Source organism: Aedes albopictus, chromosome 3 (genome assembly GCF_035046485.1).
Source record: "Aedes albopictus strain Foshan chromosome 3, AalbF5, whole genome shotgun sequence".
NCBI classification, from domain to species: Eukaryota; Metazoa; Arthropoda; class Insecta; order Diptera; family Culicidae; genus Aedes; species Aedes albopictus.
In genome coordinates, this window is record NC_085138.1 from 45,963,069 (window position 1) to 45,979,117 (window position 16,049).

At 40.2% G+C, this 16,049-nt stretch overlaps 1 protein-coding gene across 1 annotated transcript in view; it reads left to right on the plus strand.

Annotated features, from left to right (window-relative positions):
* Positions 1-16,049, plus strand: part of LOC109401486 (uncharacterized) — a 47,856-nt gene that overhangs the window by 12,576 nt on the left and 19,231 nt on the right. Inside the window, exons 2-3 of the mRNA XM_062856994.1 lie at positions 11,862-11,999; positions 12,367-12,641. Coding sequence (XP_062712978.1) covers positions 11,862-11,999; positions 12,367-12,641 — 413 coding nt within the window. The remainder of the gene's footprint in view (positions 1-11,861; positions 12,000-12,366; positions 12,642-16,049) is intronic.

Consider the following 16,049-nt stretch of genomic DNA (forward strand, 5'->3'; position numbering starts at 1 on the left):
GATTTAGTCATAGCTTTGCATCTTTATGAATCCTATATTTTGGTAGGTCTCGTTGCCCGAGCCAAACCTGCATAATTATTATTCCGTTTAAAATATGTTGAACTTTTATATTAAAGGCACTTACCAGTATTCCATCATTAGAGTCTTTGATTTGAAAGCTACCCAATAAAAAACGCTATCTAATCTATAGGATTTTCCCCAACTTTGTTAGCACATTGATTAACACAAAAAAACGCAAGACGTTTTTCACCCACTAGTGAGTACGTCTACGAAACTTGTAAATGAACAAAATATAACCTTATTTCAGTTTAAAAAGTACCCTTTATTTTGATAGTTTGATACATCAGCCAAAGGGTAATGTCGGATTCGCAGTGCACACATGAGTACACATGTCACAAAACAGTTACGGCCTCGGTCAAAGGAATTAATTTTAGTGTGACGTAATTTATGGACGCTCTTTAAACAAACAGCGCGCCGCAAGCAATAAGCTTTTTTTGAATTGGTCGCTAAGCATGTTGTCGATGAAGTTTTGAGAAGTGTTTCGTCAGATTGTCTGTGATTATTTGTTATTTTTACATATATTTTGCAAATGGAAGAGTACGAAGAAGCTTTTGAATAATCAGATTTAAGAGTAGATCTCATTTTGAGTAACACAGAATTTTGAAGACAAACTTACCCTCTAGATTTTTCCTGACAATTGAAAAAATCAGATTCTTCGAAGTGCTCCGAGCATACGTAATGTACCTTTTTCCTGGCGTCTTCGGCATTCAAATTCAAATTGATGATCCACTGCTTCTGTATTTCTGGCAACCTGTTGGGTTGAGGAAGAAAATGCAAAGCGAATTTCAACACAGGCTTTCATGAATGCACAAAACCACTTTTACCGCTTGCATAATGCGTACAACGTCACACCAATCGCTTTGGAATTGAGACAATTCGGATAAGAGCACTTTCTCGGCGTCATTTTCACACTACGCGCGTTCGTTGCTATCGAGGTTATGCCCGAAAAACCCGGATTAGTGCGGCGGTACTGTGTGTTATACTAGTTTGACGTCTGCGACAACGGCGACAACAAAGCACGCACGAGGTGGCTACTCAGCAGTCGTGCGAGGGGCGACTGAAGGCAAAAAAAGCTTGAAGCGGAGATAATATTTTGACATAAATAAAAATTCATATATTTTAATCATTTTTAGATTGAGTTTTGCCACCGCTAACAAAAATAACATTGAACGCACTCTTTCTGTTGGCGCAATGAATACATGGTTCGTTCAGCTGCTAAATGCTATGCAATCTGACGTTTGAGTAATTATTTTATCTCTTCGAAGATTTACTCGAAAGTCTACCAACGAATTAAATGCAATACATACTATTTTTATTTCATTGCGGATAAGAGGCGGAAAAGTGTTACACCTGGAAAGAAGATCGTTTAGTACAATATGAAAAAAAAAAAATGATCAATGTGCGTTATAATCGATGTTTTTGACATCCCGATAAATCTATTGTGTAGATGATGCAGCATGAACGAAAATGTTTATGTAGCACGATGCTTGTATATAAATACCCAAAGTAAAACATGTTATTGCTGTGTGCATTCAAAATGCAAATATCAAATGCGGGAGCACCAAATACGGTAAGATTTTCTAACAAGTAACCCGATGTCAGTGGGAGCTTTCGAATCCTAGGTTGGCGGTGATATTATTGGCTGTGGTTGCTACGTTGCCTTTGGTAACATGTGTTACCGCGTTTGAAGCGCAATTGGACACCATTTGCATCTTGAACGCACACAGCAATAACATATTTATTAATTTTGTTCGACATGTTCAGATTGTGGGACCCCTCGTATATAACTGCTCAAGGCATACATTTAAAAATATCCAAAACTACTAAATGATGAAAGTGAAATAATAACTGACAGAAACTCGATGTGAATTTTATATTTTACGGATTTTTTATATGAAATGTATTATTACAGATACACAGACACCAGGCAGTTGCAGGTGCGGAGTACAAAAAGCACGATTTTTTAAACGTGTTGTACAAAATACAACAGCACGATCGCTCGAGGGTTAACATCACTCTCGATGCCTACGCCGACAGACACCGGATTGGCCAGCTAACAAAAAAAAAAAATCCGGAAGATTGCTCGCCGGAGGCATAGCAATACCTCTTCAAATTAATCACTTAAACTGTTCGGAAGTACCCACCGGATCTAAGCGTATCTGAAAAAGAATTGAATGTTCTTTCCAAAAAGTGATTGTTCGGTTCTCTACGATGCGGAATTCGATAAGAAAAAGTGAAAAAAGTGCAGTTTGCCTATGCTGCGCCATGGCACTTTTTGGCAGCGTCACTTTCATGGGGTTCTCACTCCTGCCACCAGATGCGGAGGGATCGTTAGCTTCCGTAAAATTTGCCTATTTGTAACACTATCCTGCTGAGCCAATTTTCTCTACCTTTTCCCACTTACATTACGCGAAGCAGTTGTAGCATCATGGGTTCTATAGAGATGGGTGACATTTGAACACAACGATCAGTGTGATACTTTGTTTACAATTCACCTGCTCTAGCGGGAGACTCAAGCTTGACAGCCTATCTTAAAGCTTGAGTCATTTAATATCTGGACGCAAAAAAACGGATCTGTCTCGGAAATATGTTATTGAAATAAACAATATTTTGTACTTAAAATCAAGGATATTTATTGAACTTTCTAGGAAAAATAGCCTTAAATTTATTCCGATTCGATTTTTATGAAATTTCGATCTTTTCTCCGAATACCACTCATCATATCTTGGACAGTCTGTTGATTCGCCTGAGCGGCCATTTTGTTCCACCATCTTTGCATCTGTGTTGCACCCCAACCACCTTTCCACTCTTCTACAACTTCTGCTTGACAATTGCCCAATATTTCTCGATTGGGCGAAACTAAGGGCAATTTGGTGGATTGATTTTCTTTTTCTTTTTTTTTTTATTCAGATGGTTTATTTATTTAGGCTCATTCGTTTTATACAAAACTTTACGGAGCCGAGAGTCAAAAAAAATGTTATTCTAAAAAAAAACAATGTTAATACATTCTAGTAAAAAGTTCTACGTGTACATTTCTTTTTCGGACGCGAGCCAGAGCCAGAACTGGAACCGGATGCGGCGAACTGAGCTCTACGCTGGTTAGCGTTCGGGTTTGTCATCGCATCCTTGATCGCTCTGGCTACCTCTTCTAACTTCTCAATACCTTCTTTACGGCGTACTTCCTTCTCCAAATCCGTTGCTTTATCGTAACTTCTCGACGGCGTTTGTTCCACTTCAAACGTATCCGAGAGGTGTCCGTTGTCGTCCAAAACTTCAATTACTTCGTCCACCCATTCTTCCGAAACTTCCTGTTCTGCTGATCCGCTCGCTTCTCCAGACACAACTTCAGCATAAGAACTGACTTTCGCTTCCTCCTGCTTTTGGTTCTCGTGGATCTTCCGCTTTTGCCGTTGGGGGCAGGTATCCTTTCGGTGACCCACCGCTCGACACAAAAAACACGTATTTTTCAAGCCGTCATAAAAAATTCTCCCTTTCCACTTCCCAATGACGATTGCTGGTGGAATATCTTTTTTTATATCAATATACACACCACGCACCCCATTGTACAGGTGGCCCAAACCGAGCTCTTCGGGAAACTTTTCTCGAACAATCCTCTCGATCTTCCCGAATTCTCCGATTACGTGGGATAACTGGTCATCGGTTAGTTCCGGCGGTAAATCAAACACCCGAACATGCTTCACATTGGTACCTGCGACACACATTCGGACATCTACCAATTGCCCGCTTTCATATACGAATTTTATCGGCTCCGTATTTTTCTGCAGTCATTGCAGCATTGCTTCCAACGTCGTAAATTTTATAAATAAAGAACGATCATGGGCCGTCTTGTACACTGTGTCCATCACCGTAAAATCCGTGTCCAATTTTTTCAGGAAGCTGGCAATTTCCGTCCAAGTGGGGCGCGGGCTGCCCACCGGGAAACGAAATTGAGCGGTGTTAATAACATCACACATTTCAATTATTCGCTATCCGAACGACGACGCAGTAAGCACCTCAACGTATGAAGCTACGGTGAACGACCGACGAACAAAGCGCGCTTGCAAGCTGCGGCATGTACAGCACAATAGCTGGTAAAAGAGAACCGGAGAACGCGTTTGATTCCGTCTGTTCTCGACGACAACAGCGGTAGAACTGGATTTTCTTTTTTGATAAAATCCACCCCGTTGTCTTGATACCACTGTATCACTTCTCTGCTATAGTGGCAACTTGCCAGATCTGGCCAAAACTTAACAGATCCATTGTGAGCTGTACAGAACGGAAGTACACGCTTTTCCAGGTACTCCTGCTTGTACACTTTGGAACCCATGGTCCTGTTTGTCACGAAAACCTTTGTTTTTTGGCCGCTGCTGCAAATACCTTGCCAGATCATAAACTTTCTTATTGGCAAAAACAAACTTGAACTTACTGGGCACATTACCCCGACCTGTGGCTTTATAAAATTTTTGTCCAGGAAGCTGACCATAGTCCATTTTCACGTATTTCGCAATTTTTGAACTTGACCACGTCGAATTTTCGAAGTGTGTGTCCAAAATTAATTTTCGATGCGTGGCTTCCATTACGTATAACTTTTAAGAAACGCAACCAATCGTGACAAAATTTTCAGCACTGAAGGAGGCAACATTCCAAAACAAATTGCTGTCAAAATTTTTCTGATCCGACCACCAGGGGCGCTGCAGTAAATTGAACAGTGCGTCCAGATATTAAATGACTCAAGCTTTATGTCGTTTTTTTTGTTTCTGTTCCAACCTGGTTTGGAACTGGATGAGTTCACGCTTGCAACCCTAACACAACTTAGGTTCGATTGTGTTGCACATTTGTGTGACTTTATTAGTTTCAGTATTTTCCGCCAGTCCAGTTCTAATCCAGGTTAAAAAATAAATAAAACGGTATTAATTAATGCGCACTACGAAAGGAAGAAAAAAAAAACCTGCCAGTAGTGAACATGAATAATTAAACATGATGCATATTGAATCCTTAGATTCTTTTTAAATGTTAAGCTCGTAACTAGTATAATGGTTTTGACATTTTGGTGTTCCTTATACCATACTAAAATCCCACACTGGGTACAACTTTCTGAGCGCGAGTTCCACTTATGTTATGTGCCTATGGGCATAAAAAAAAACGCATTGGTGGTAACCGTAGGGAGTATCCATTAAGTACGTCACGCTAAAATTGGGAATCTTCAACCCTTCCCCTCCCCCCTTCGTACGGGTTTTTCCTATTACTTAATAAATTGCTTGTCACACTTTCACGAACCCCCCTCCCCCCTAGGACTGTGACGTACTTAATGGATGGCCCCATTATTTGCTGTTTTGTTTTGCTGCTGCGTTCCGTTTCATCCCGTTCCATGAGCAGAATGACGTTTGAACCATTTTTAGTTTGAACTATGTGAACATAAGCGGGGGTAAAATTAAAAAGTGTTCAGATTAGATGCGATCAAACCAACGGGGGTAGACGGTACTGTGCAAAAGGATAGGATAAAGACACTATATGCAAAGACACGAAAAGACACAAAATGTTCCAATTGGAATTCCAAATTTGCTGTCAATGTCGTTCCAATCAGGCAGGAGACCTGTGAAACGCGCTTTAACCCTTTATAAGGCCGAGAAAACTAGAAGAGTTGTCAACGCATACTATTATGGAAATGATTATATACATGATTACATGTACAAAACAATTTTTGTTTGCAAGAAACTATCAAAAACCTAGGTGGCAATATAGTTGCCACTGCCCGTTTAGGCCAAAAACGCTGGTGGCAATATAGTTGCCACTGCCCGTTAACCCCAAAAACGAGCTTTTGAGGTGGCAATATAGTTGCCACTGCCCGTTTAGGCCACCAGCGCTGGTGGCAATATTCTTGCCACTGCCCGTTTAGGGTACTTTTCTTCTTTTGACTTCGACAAAAAGCCGGAAAAGAGATTTTAGAGTGGATTGGGGCTTAACTCATAATATAAACTGTGTAGTTCAGCTCATGTCAACCCAGAATTTTATTATTTCTTAAAATATTACCAAATCTATAAATTTTACAATAAGTTTGAGCTAATTTTCTTCACGCCGTCAAAATTAGCCATTTTTGAGACTACAAATGGCTCCTAAATTGTTGTTAAAGCTTTGTTTAGTACCAAAAAAATACCAGGCGTTGTTAGTAGTCCCAATTTTGCGTAAACCAAAAAAAAAGTTCGAAATAAATTGTTATAAAACAGAAAAAAATACAAACAGTAGGTGGCAATATAGTTGCCACTGCCTTATAAAGGGTTAAAAGCATTGCTCGACAGCATCATCGTCATGACGCGACAATCATCATCAACAGCAACAATCATCAGGTTTCGCGTCTTTAGCATACAGTGTCTTTAGGATAGGATATTTAGTAATGGACAAGTAATGGTTCCGCTTCAAAATTACTTGAGCAGTTCGCAGCTGACAAGTAAGGCAAAAAGTGTTACGCTTGTAACGCCTCCCGTGCAAATTCAAAGGAGCTGTCAATTTTCCTCGCGGAAAAATAGTCCGTGCTATTATTATAGGAATCTCCCCATACTTGAGCATACTTGCGGAAAAAGGTGGATGAGTGCTCGACTTGGGAACAGCGTTGCCAACCTTCCAGATTTATCTGGATTTATCCAGATTTTTGAGGCCTCATTTAACAAAAGTCTGGAAGATCCAGACATTTGTTTTCCGGATTTGTAAGGTTTTGGTCGGAATTTGTAAGGTTTTTGCCCGGAATTTGTAAGGTTTTCACACGAATCCAGACTTTTCCAGACAAATCTTCCTAAATCATCCAGATTTTTCAAAAATTTACCTGGCATCCCTGCTTGGGAACAGGAAACATAGCAACAGGAGCGAATTATTCGTAAACAATAACCATGGGATAATAAAAGAGGTTTGTTAGGCACTAATCATGAAAGAGTTTTAAGCCAACCCAAGATGCAGCACATTTTTCAGTGGAATTCATAAACATTATCTTGAGAAATGCGTGAATGGAGACATTATGAATAGTGAAGGGATTCTTGCTTAAATCAAATCCTGAACGGAATCCTGGTGGAATTCCTGAACAAAATACTTGAGAAACTTTTCCAAAAATTATCAGCGGATATCTTGACAACTTGAAGTGAGTTTCAGTTTTCAAGATTGTTTACTTTTAAATACAAATTGAGCCTAACTTTACAAAACACCCTATGTAAAATCCAAGAACGCAGAAAATCGATGTTGAAGTTCACTGTTTCCATAGTAACTCATACATTGAGCATTTCAAAAAAAGTAGAACTTCACGGTATTTTTTCACAGATCATACTCAACGAAGCTACAAGAACTGCATAGCTAAATGCAACACCTTATTTAAAATTCTCAATTTTGTTTACATATGGTACATAGGGTGGTAATTAGGCTTGAAATATAGTATTCTCTTTGTTCGGAGCGTTGAAAAATGAGGAATTTTAAAATGACTAAGTTGTCTCCTATGTGCTATTATGCTGCATTAACTTTCTTCTCTACCCAAGGTAGAACGATAAACACGATGATGTTGATTTGATGGCCGCTACAATGGCTCAAATCTCATGAAAACCTAAACCAGCATAACGGATCTTCTTATTTTTAAGCTTATGACATATGTATTGCGTTTCCATCACTCACTACTATGCACATTCTGGAGCGAGCGTTTCTCCCTCAGTCAGCAAAAGGAAATCCAGGGAAGATCTAAGGGAGGGACAAATGGGTGATCTAGGGGGTCTCATGGAAGATTTTACATAGGTTTGGGGATATCTCAAGGGGTTTCAGAGGGCTTTGAAAGGGTTTGCGGAGGTTTTATAAAACGGTGTTACATAAGGTTTTAAACAGCTTATAGAGCTTTAGTTGTTTTCTAGATATCTGAGAGATTTCGAAGGACATCAGGGGCATTTGGCGGATTTTCATGGGGGTTAAGAGGGCTTCAGGATCTTTCAGGGGTGTTCCAGGAATGTTTCAGAAGATTTCAGAGAATTTCAGAGGCATTCAGGGGGGTTTCAGAGGAATTTCGAGAGGAAGTTTCGGTGAGTTTAAAGGGTTTCAGGGTATTTCAGGGGTCTCAAAGGTTTACACTGTCCCTGTTAGCAGAAGGTTTCCCTTCTAATAACCTTGGTTCGCACAGTCGACGTAACCACCATTGACAACGTCAGCATATGCAACCAATTGTATTAATTAGATGTCGACGTGGGAAAAATCTCAAACTTTGTATTATTCATCGATAAAAATTCAAAATGTGTTGAAAACTGAAGTGGCGATTTCGCCAATTTTGTGTAGCTCAGAGGGTTTCAGGGAGCGTTCCAGAGTATTCCAGAAGGGTTTATAAAGGCTTTTCATAGAATTTCAGAGGCATCTAAGGTGGCTACAGGAGGATTCGGGAACGTTTCAGAGGGCTTCAGTTACATTTCTGGAGGATTTTATGAGTTTTTCAGAGACTCTCAGGGGATTTCACGTGACTTTTGTACACGGAGTTTGAATGGGCTCAGTGGCGTTTTATAGGGTCTCCAAGAGGGTCTCAGGAGAATTCAGCGAAGCGTTTCGTTAGGTCTTAGGGGCGTTCCGGGGGGATCTAAGGAGTTTTCAGTGGTGTTTAAAGTTCCATCGAGAATCACATGTTTTCCAAATCTGGATAAGCACATTTCTCCAAAAAGATCGTTAAATCGAAGAAAATGAGGATGTCCTATACTGCCGTGAATCGCAAGTCAGTCCCATATGTAAAAAGTAGGCATTGAGAAAATGGACCCTGAAGTTTTCAAATTTGATTAATATGAAAAACTTCAAAAAATTGCCGTGACTTGAAAACTTCTGCGATCATCGTGAAGCTTTCACAAATTGTTTCAAACGTAAAGAAATAACTGTAGAACATTTGAAAGTAACAAAAACATTGATCAATTTTGTATTGGAAGGTACAAAAGTTCGTGATGGGACTGACTTGCGATTACTTTTCATTATGGGACAATCTGACTTGGTGTTGTTTTTCGATTTTACTGAACAAATTATATATTTTTATTTACGTAGCTGAAAGAGCATCGGAAGAAAGGTCGAAAACGGGTATTAACTCAATTTTGCCTAAAATGCAGATGGGACTGACTTGCGATTCACGGCAGTATAATTGAGAAAACGAACAATCAGACGCTCATACTTTCTACCATTTATCTATCGTTTTTGGAAAAAGTGCTGTTTTAAAAGTGTTTATCAACACTCGAGGATATCGCCACAGACAAACAGACGTATCATTTGGAACAAATTGCTACACAATCAGGCCAAACATTTCAATAGGTCCTATCTGCATTTGAGAGGCTTTCTTAGTTCACTTTCTCTTTCAATTATTGCAATGTAATGGTACTTTTCAACTATTGTTGCAGTACAAATCAAAAGACGATTTTTTTTGACCATCGTTCAATGCAAGGAGACAATCATAATACAAATAAACAGCTGAGATTTTAACGAAAGAGAGGGAAACCAAAGATAGCCTCTCTTCTGCAGATAGGACCTTTAGACATGTTTGGCCTGCAATCATCGTCACGAAAACATAATCGCAGATTACGCTGTAAATTGGATTATCACACTTTTTTTGATAAAAGTGATAAAAGTGCACATTTGCTTCGGATCGTCTCGACGTTTTTGGTGCACTTATTCCTCTATTTACAAGGAATAATTGCACCGAAGACCTCAACTCGATCCGACGTGGTCCTGCGCTGCAATCACACTTTGACTATTGTGTCAGTCCAATTTGGGGTGCAGTCAGCAATACTAATCACACTGTGTTTGGTCGCTACCGCCACCTGCTTAGGTAGTGACCAAACATCAAACAGGTGCAAACATTATGCGTGAGCGAGCGATTTACGACCTGCAGAAGTAGAGAGAGACGTCTACTTGTCTGTGATATATTGTTGATAAAAAGATATGTATAAAAATCAATCTGTGAATCGATACTGCGTCATAGATCGGTCTGCTGTTTCATAAGCTAGACCTAATGAATTTTCTAATGAATTTTGGCAGAGTGCAGCACTGCCGTCGGACGCATAATTGTCACATGTTACATTTCGTCATTTTCGAGGTTTTTATGTCAAACGTCATATTTTAATAGGTACTTATTTTTAAAATATTTTGTCAACATATGAATTTCTATGTATTTCGATAGTTGAATTGCGTTGACGTCGATCAAATGCGATAAAAGCCAAAGTTTATTTTGAAACTCCAAATTTGTTTTTCTATTGTAATTCAAGCCTTACAATAGAAAAACAAGAGAAAAGCAAATTTGGAGTTTCAAAATAAACTTTGGCTTTAATCGCATTTGATCGACGTCAACGCAATTCAACTATCGAAATACATAGAAATTCATATGTTGACAAAATATTTTAAAAATAAGTACATACCTATTAAAATATGACGTTTGACATAAAAACCTACACAGGGCCAAAGTACAAGGAAAGAACTCAATAAACAACATCAATTTGACACTAATGAAAATTCGATCGAGTCAAACAAGATGTTTGAGCATTGGTTTCTTTTTGGATAAATATTTGACCCTGTGTACTAACAACTTAACATGTGACGTGGAGCGGATCTGGTGTGATGGTTAGAACATTTGACTATCACGCCGAGGACCTGGGATCGAATCCCACTCCCGACAAACTCGCAAAATGTGAGTTCTTCCTTCGGAAGGGAAGTAAAGCGTGGGTCCCGAGATGAACTAGCCTAGGGCTAAAAATCTCGTTAATACAGATAAAAAAAAAAAAAAAAAAAAAAAAAACATGTGACATTTATGTGTCCGAGGGCAGAGCAGCAATGGAAGAAAATGGAGGCGCGTGGTAGTTAATTATTAGATGACCTTTCCAAATGTGCACGTTAAGAAAAAGTTACTCTAAAATGAGTAAGATTCACACAAAACGGAGCTAAACTGGAACAGCTCAAAAAATGAGTAAATTGCATTTCCATCGATAGCGCTGGCCCAAGTGCAAGAATCAAAACAGTTTAAACCGTATAATATTCTTTACATCAGCAAGAATATTATACAACTTAAACTGATGAGATTTTCGCACTTGGGCCGGCGCTATCGCTGGAAATGAAATTTACTCAATTTTGAGTTGTCCCACTTTAGCTCCAAAATGAGTGAATTTTCTGACCGTGTGGAAGGGAGCAATGAAACTTGGCCTAACTGTTTGAGGCCGGAGGGAGGGGTCAACCCGGCGATGAAACTGAGCATTACAAACGTGTTCGAAGGCAGCGATACTGCGGCACCAGCTGTAAAATAATACGGCTCCAAGAGATCAAAGAATTTATCCAAAAGATCAATACAGTGTAGTGTTACACCCGTAATAGGGTGAAAATAAACCCAATTTGCAGTCAAAAATTGTTTAGAAAGGAATTTGATAAATCAATATATTACAAGACTGGTTGTTATTGCTGTACATCCTCGTCATAAATGTCCGATAGAAGTTCATTTGAATCAAAAGAAAATCAATTGCTCGGTGTAACGCTACTTACTATTTTATACCGAAACAAGGAGACACGAATCTGATGAAGTTACTGCTGATCAAAGTAGGCACAAACCAATCAATGGCTACTGGGTTACTGTGACTATAATTGCTGTGAAAAATAATTTAATTAGACGTAACAAATCCTAGGCGCACATGAGAATCGATGAAATTGACCGTTCATTGCGTGTTGCTGAGTTTTCCTATTGCGTGCGTTAGTTATCGTACATACAAACTAGAAACGAAAACGTAATTAATCGGGTACATTTTTCGACTTTCTCCCCCTCTAATTTCCCATCTGTCTAGGTCGGGAGTGGGCTGGCGTCCGCCTACACGTTACACGACACCTTCTCCTTCAAGCTAACTCTTCCCCCTAAGTCCAGACGGATTGAGTTCTGCGTTTGCTACAAATGTGAAGCAGGCGAGTTCTGGGACAACAATGATGTAAGTACCCTTTTTCTTTCCCTTTGTCTTATGTTTCTTCGGATAATAGTAGATTCAAAATTCGTTCAAGCTTTTTAGAAACACTATTAACCACAATTTAGCTTACTTTCTGGTAGGGATCAGACGTTTTGAAGTTTGATTCGAGTCGTTTGACAGTGAATCGATAAGTTTGATGACCGATATTGTCGATCAACTGTCAAACAGATCGAGCTGGACGTCAAGCTGTTCGATTCTTTTCGAAAACAGAGCTTGATTAAAGGTTAAAGTCTTAAGTTTAGTTTAAAAAGTAAGATGAATTATCACAGAAATCTGAAGCAAAATCTTGTAAGATTTTACATATTTTCTTCTTCCTTCTTTTCTATTCCAGGGTCGCAACTATTCCCTCACGAACCGCGTCATGCCTCGGCAGGAGTCTAGCATATTCTTCCCCTCGCACCCCTATAACAGTAGTAGTAGTAACCGTAACAATAGCAACAGTACCTCCCCCAATAGTACAAACACGACCACCACCAGTCCCAGCTCCACCACAGTCAATGGTCAATGTTCCAGCCTAAGTGCCTATAGTTCTCAGTATGTGGACCCAACGGTCGATCTGGACACGTGGCGTCACATGCACCCGGAGGCCCACGATGGACCTTACTGGTAAATTTTCTTGCTAGAAAAACAACACACAGAACAAAAAAAACCAATAGAAACATTCGAATTTTCAAAACAAAACAAAGGCAACACAGGGATCAAAGCAAGCGTCAGATAGGTACACGGCCATCATTTTGTATTCGATGAGGCTAACTAGATCGGAACGGAAGCGAAACGAATTTGTGTGTCTACTTGTTTGTACAGTCAAAATTTTAGAAACCCCGGAAAAAAGCCAATCTTTTCTCAAGGAAATTTCTGTTTAAAACGCACATCTTTGGCTGGCATGTTACGCGAAGCGAAAACCCCAACGAACTCAATGTAAACAAAAAAAAAACAAACTCAAGTGTGTCAAGTGTGTGTGTACAAGATTACGGTACTTGCAAGAGGGAACCAGGCAAAAGCAAAATCTCAATATCTAGGGCATAGGCAGATCAACTCCAACTAGAACCACCACCACCTTCCTCCTCTTATATCAAAGACAAAACTCATCATCCACCTATACTACTGACTGAGATCGCGAATGGTGGTGCGTAGTGTAGAGTCGCCGAAAATGACACCACCGAACGCGCGCCGCCCCCCTAGTGACCGAAAACAAGGTAACCATTGCTCTGTCAATAGCTGGTTGGTAGCTAAGCAACCAATCGTACTACTCACCTTTCTGCCATTGTTTCACACCTGTGTATTGTTTTTTTTCTGTCTCTGTAGTTTTCGTATGTGTGTGTGTGTGTGTGTGTGTACACATTTCTCTCATGACAATGGAGCATTCCCAGATGGATCAAACCGCGATGCTTTAATATGTTCATTGAAAAAAAATCCTTTAATCTATTTTTTACCGAATTCAATAGCCGCCACAATCGAGCATGGTTTCTGACAGGGATCACCCGGTCTGACGTCTAGCTAGTTTGACAGTTTATCAATATGAGATCAAGACAAGCCAGGCGTCAGATCGTCTGACAGATGACTCCTGGCTTTGACTTGAGACGTGTTGGACAGCAGATTGATTCGACTATCGACAAACTATCGATCAAACTTATCGATCAACTGTCAAACGATACAAACTAGACGTCAGATCGTTTGAACTTTATTTGAAACAAAGTTAATTGCGGCAGCTACTTACGCATGCAAAAGTAAACTAGTCGGTTATTTAAAACAATTTTGCACAAATATGAGGTTTTGATCCAAATGGGAATGGTCCGTTTCCGGAAACTCCGATTCACCCTTATCAGTAGACGTTTTGTGAGCGTTCAAGTGGTGTTTACTAACCCTAATCTGCCTATCCAGAAACTAACTGCGTACACATACCCCACCCATTCCTCAAGGATGATGATGGTCTCTCTCTCTTATAGGTAGGGAAATTCGTTTGCAAACGACACACTTAACCTAATATAAGTCAATTGGCCAATCCCTAGTAGACGATGTCCAGCGAGTCACGTGCTAAAATTGTGCCAATATAAAGCGTTGCGTGCCTAAAAACCACACCTAGCTTTAAGTGCATTCCATTTGTGTCCATTGTGCCGATAGTGTGTAGAAAGTACTAACCTCGACTAACGCTTGCTTTTTGTTGTTGTGTCAAAATCGTGTTCGCGATCCAAAAAAAAACCTAAATGGGAAGATCACACAATGATTGGCTCGCGCCGTACACGCAATAGCAGTAGTTTAGTAGTAGTAGTAGAGTGCCTCCTAGTTAGTAAGCCATGACAATGTGACATTGCGATTTTATTGAATCAAAAGCTCATCCTCGGGCTGCTTCGATTGACGAATTTTAGTGGGAAGTGCTAAAGGAAGCAGAGGAAACCATGACCAGCGCGTTGCTACGCAACAACACCATGACTGACTGCGCCAAGCAGAGCGGCCTTGACGCGGTCAACCCGCTCGCGGGTATTGCACTTCCCGTTTTATAAGGAATGTATTGTTGTTAAACGTGTAAAGTTTGCGCACCTTCGTTCGTATGCTCGCGCGCGAGTGGTCTCGTGACCCATCTCGTGAATGAACAAATCACAGTGTTTATATGCTAATCGATCGCCAGTAACTTCGTGCGAAACTGTAGGCAGCTCCCAATCTGAACGAACAACAAACCATTAACTAGAATTATAAACAACCGTTCTTCCCCGCATACCGGTTGAATACCGTTTTTCGGTGCACACGACTGTTTATAGCGCGCACCGCGCCACTTCACCTGTCGCTGTCAGCAGCACATTGTTGACGACAACCGGTTTTGTGCGAGAGTTAACTTCCTCAGATAGAGGAACCTAGTTCTAAATACAGATCGACGAGATCGATCACCGGTCACACGCTAATGCCCTCTAGCAGTCACCCGCCACAGTGAGTTGCTGTTGTCATAACCGAGATCGATTTCATCTGTTCCAGTAGGCGCAGGAAGCAAAGATCTGCACGATTGCATCAACGAATGGGATTCAATCGTAGCGATCTGGAAAATTTGAAAACTAGACCTATATCAAAGTAGGCTGGACGTAGACCCGTTGCACAAATAAATTACATCAGAACAGGTTTGACTGATGCAACTCAGGCGGAATCGATTGCAGATCAGATCAATTTCGGTTCGGTGACTTTTTTCTTCGATTGGAAATCTGACTATCGTTAAAAAATAGGACTGCTTTGGAAAGATTTGATCATTTGTAGATCATTAAATTTTAGGAGCTTCTCTCTGAACTTCACATAGAAGTTCCGATAAGGTTCATTGTAAGCTTTTTAAGCAGCTTGAAATCTAAATATTTAATAGAAAGATTCACCCACAGTCAAACAGACGTCTCACTCTACCCATTTCCCATCGTTTCCTTATTTAACGGACTACATACAGTCCGGATTCGCTGGTTGGTAGATCAAAATGCTCTAGACACACGCAAGTGACGAGAAATACGTCACGAAACACTAACATACTTGCACAAACATTCTGTATACAGGAGCTGTGATGCGACGGCGGTCAGATGTCAAACTCGTTTTGACATCTATTTTGACATTGACAGTGCTTTTTAGTTGGGTTTTGCCCCAACCAGTGAACATTCAACCATCGAGACAGCCCATCTAATGAGCTCTCAACGAGCGAATCGTCACTGTATTCAAATATTCTGTAGTTCGCCAAACTCTCGTTCATGGCGCTCGCATCGTTTTGTTACGTTTCACGTTTACTCACTACCGCCATCTACTCAGTGGATTTGCGAAACACAGCGTAATGAGCATTAGGCGATTATGCTTTAGTGACGATGATTTTATTAATCGCACTATGCGTATGCTATGTGTAAATTTCTGTGCCATCATCTTCTTCTTTATAGGGCTGTTTGCAGATCAGAAGGAATTTCTTAGCCTATCTTGATGCATCAGAAATTCCTTGCCTGAATCTCTCAAGAAATCGTTTTTTCGTCGATCGCAGTAAGCAGTTGCTAAGAAATGACATTT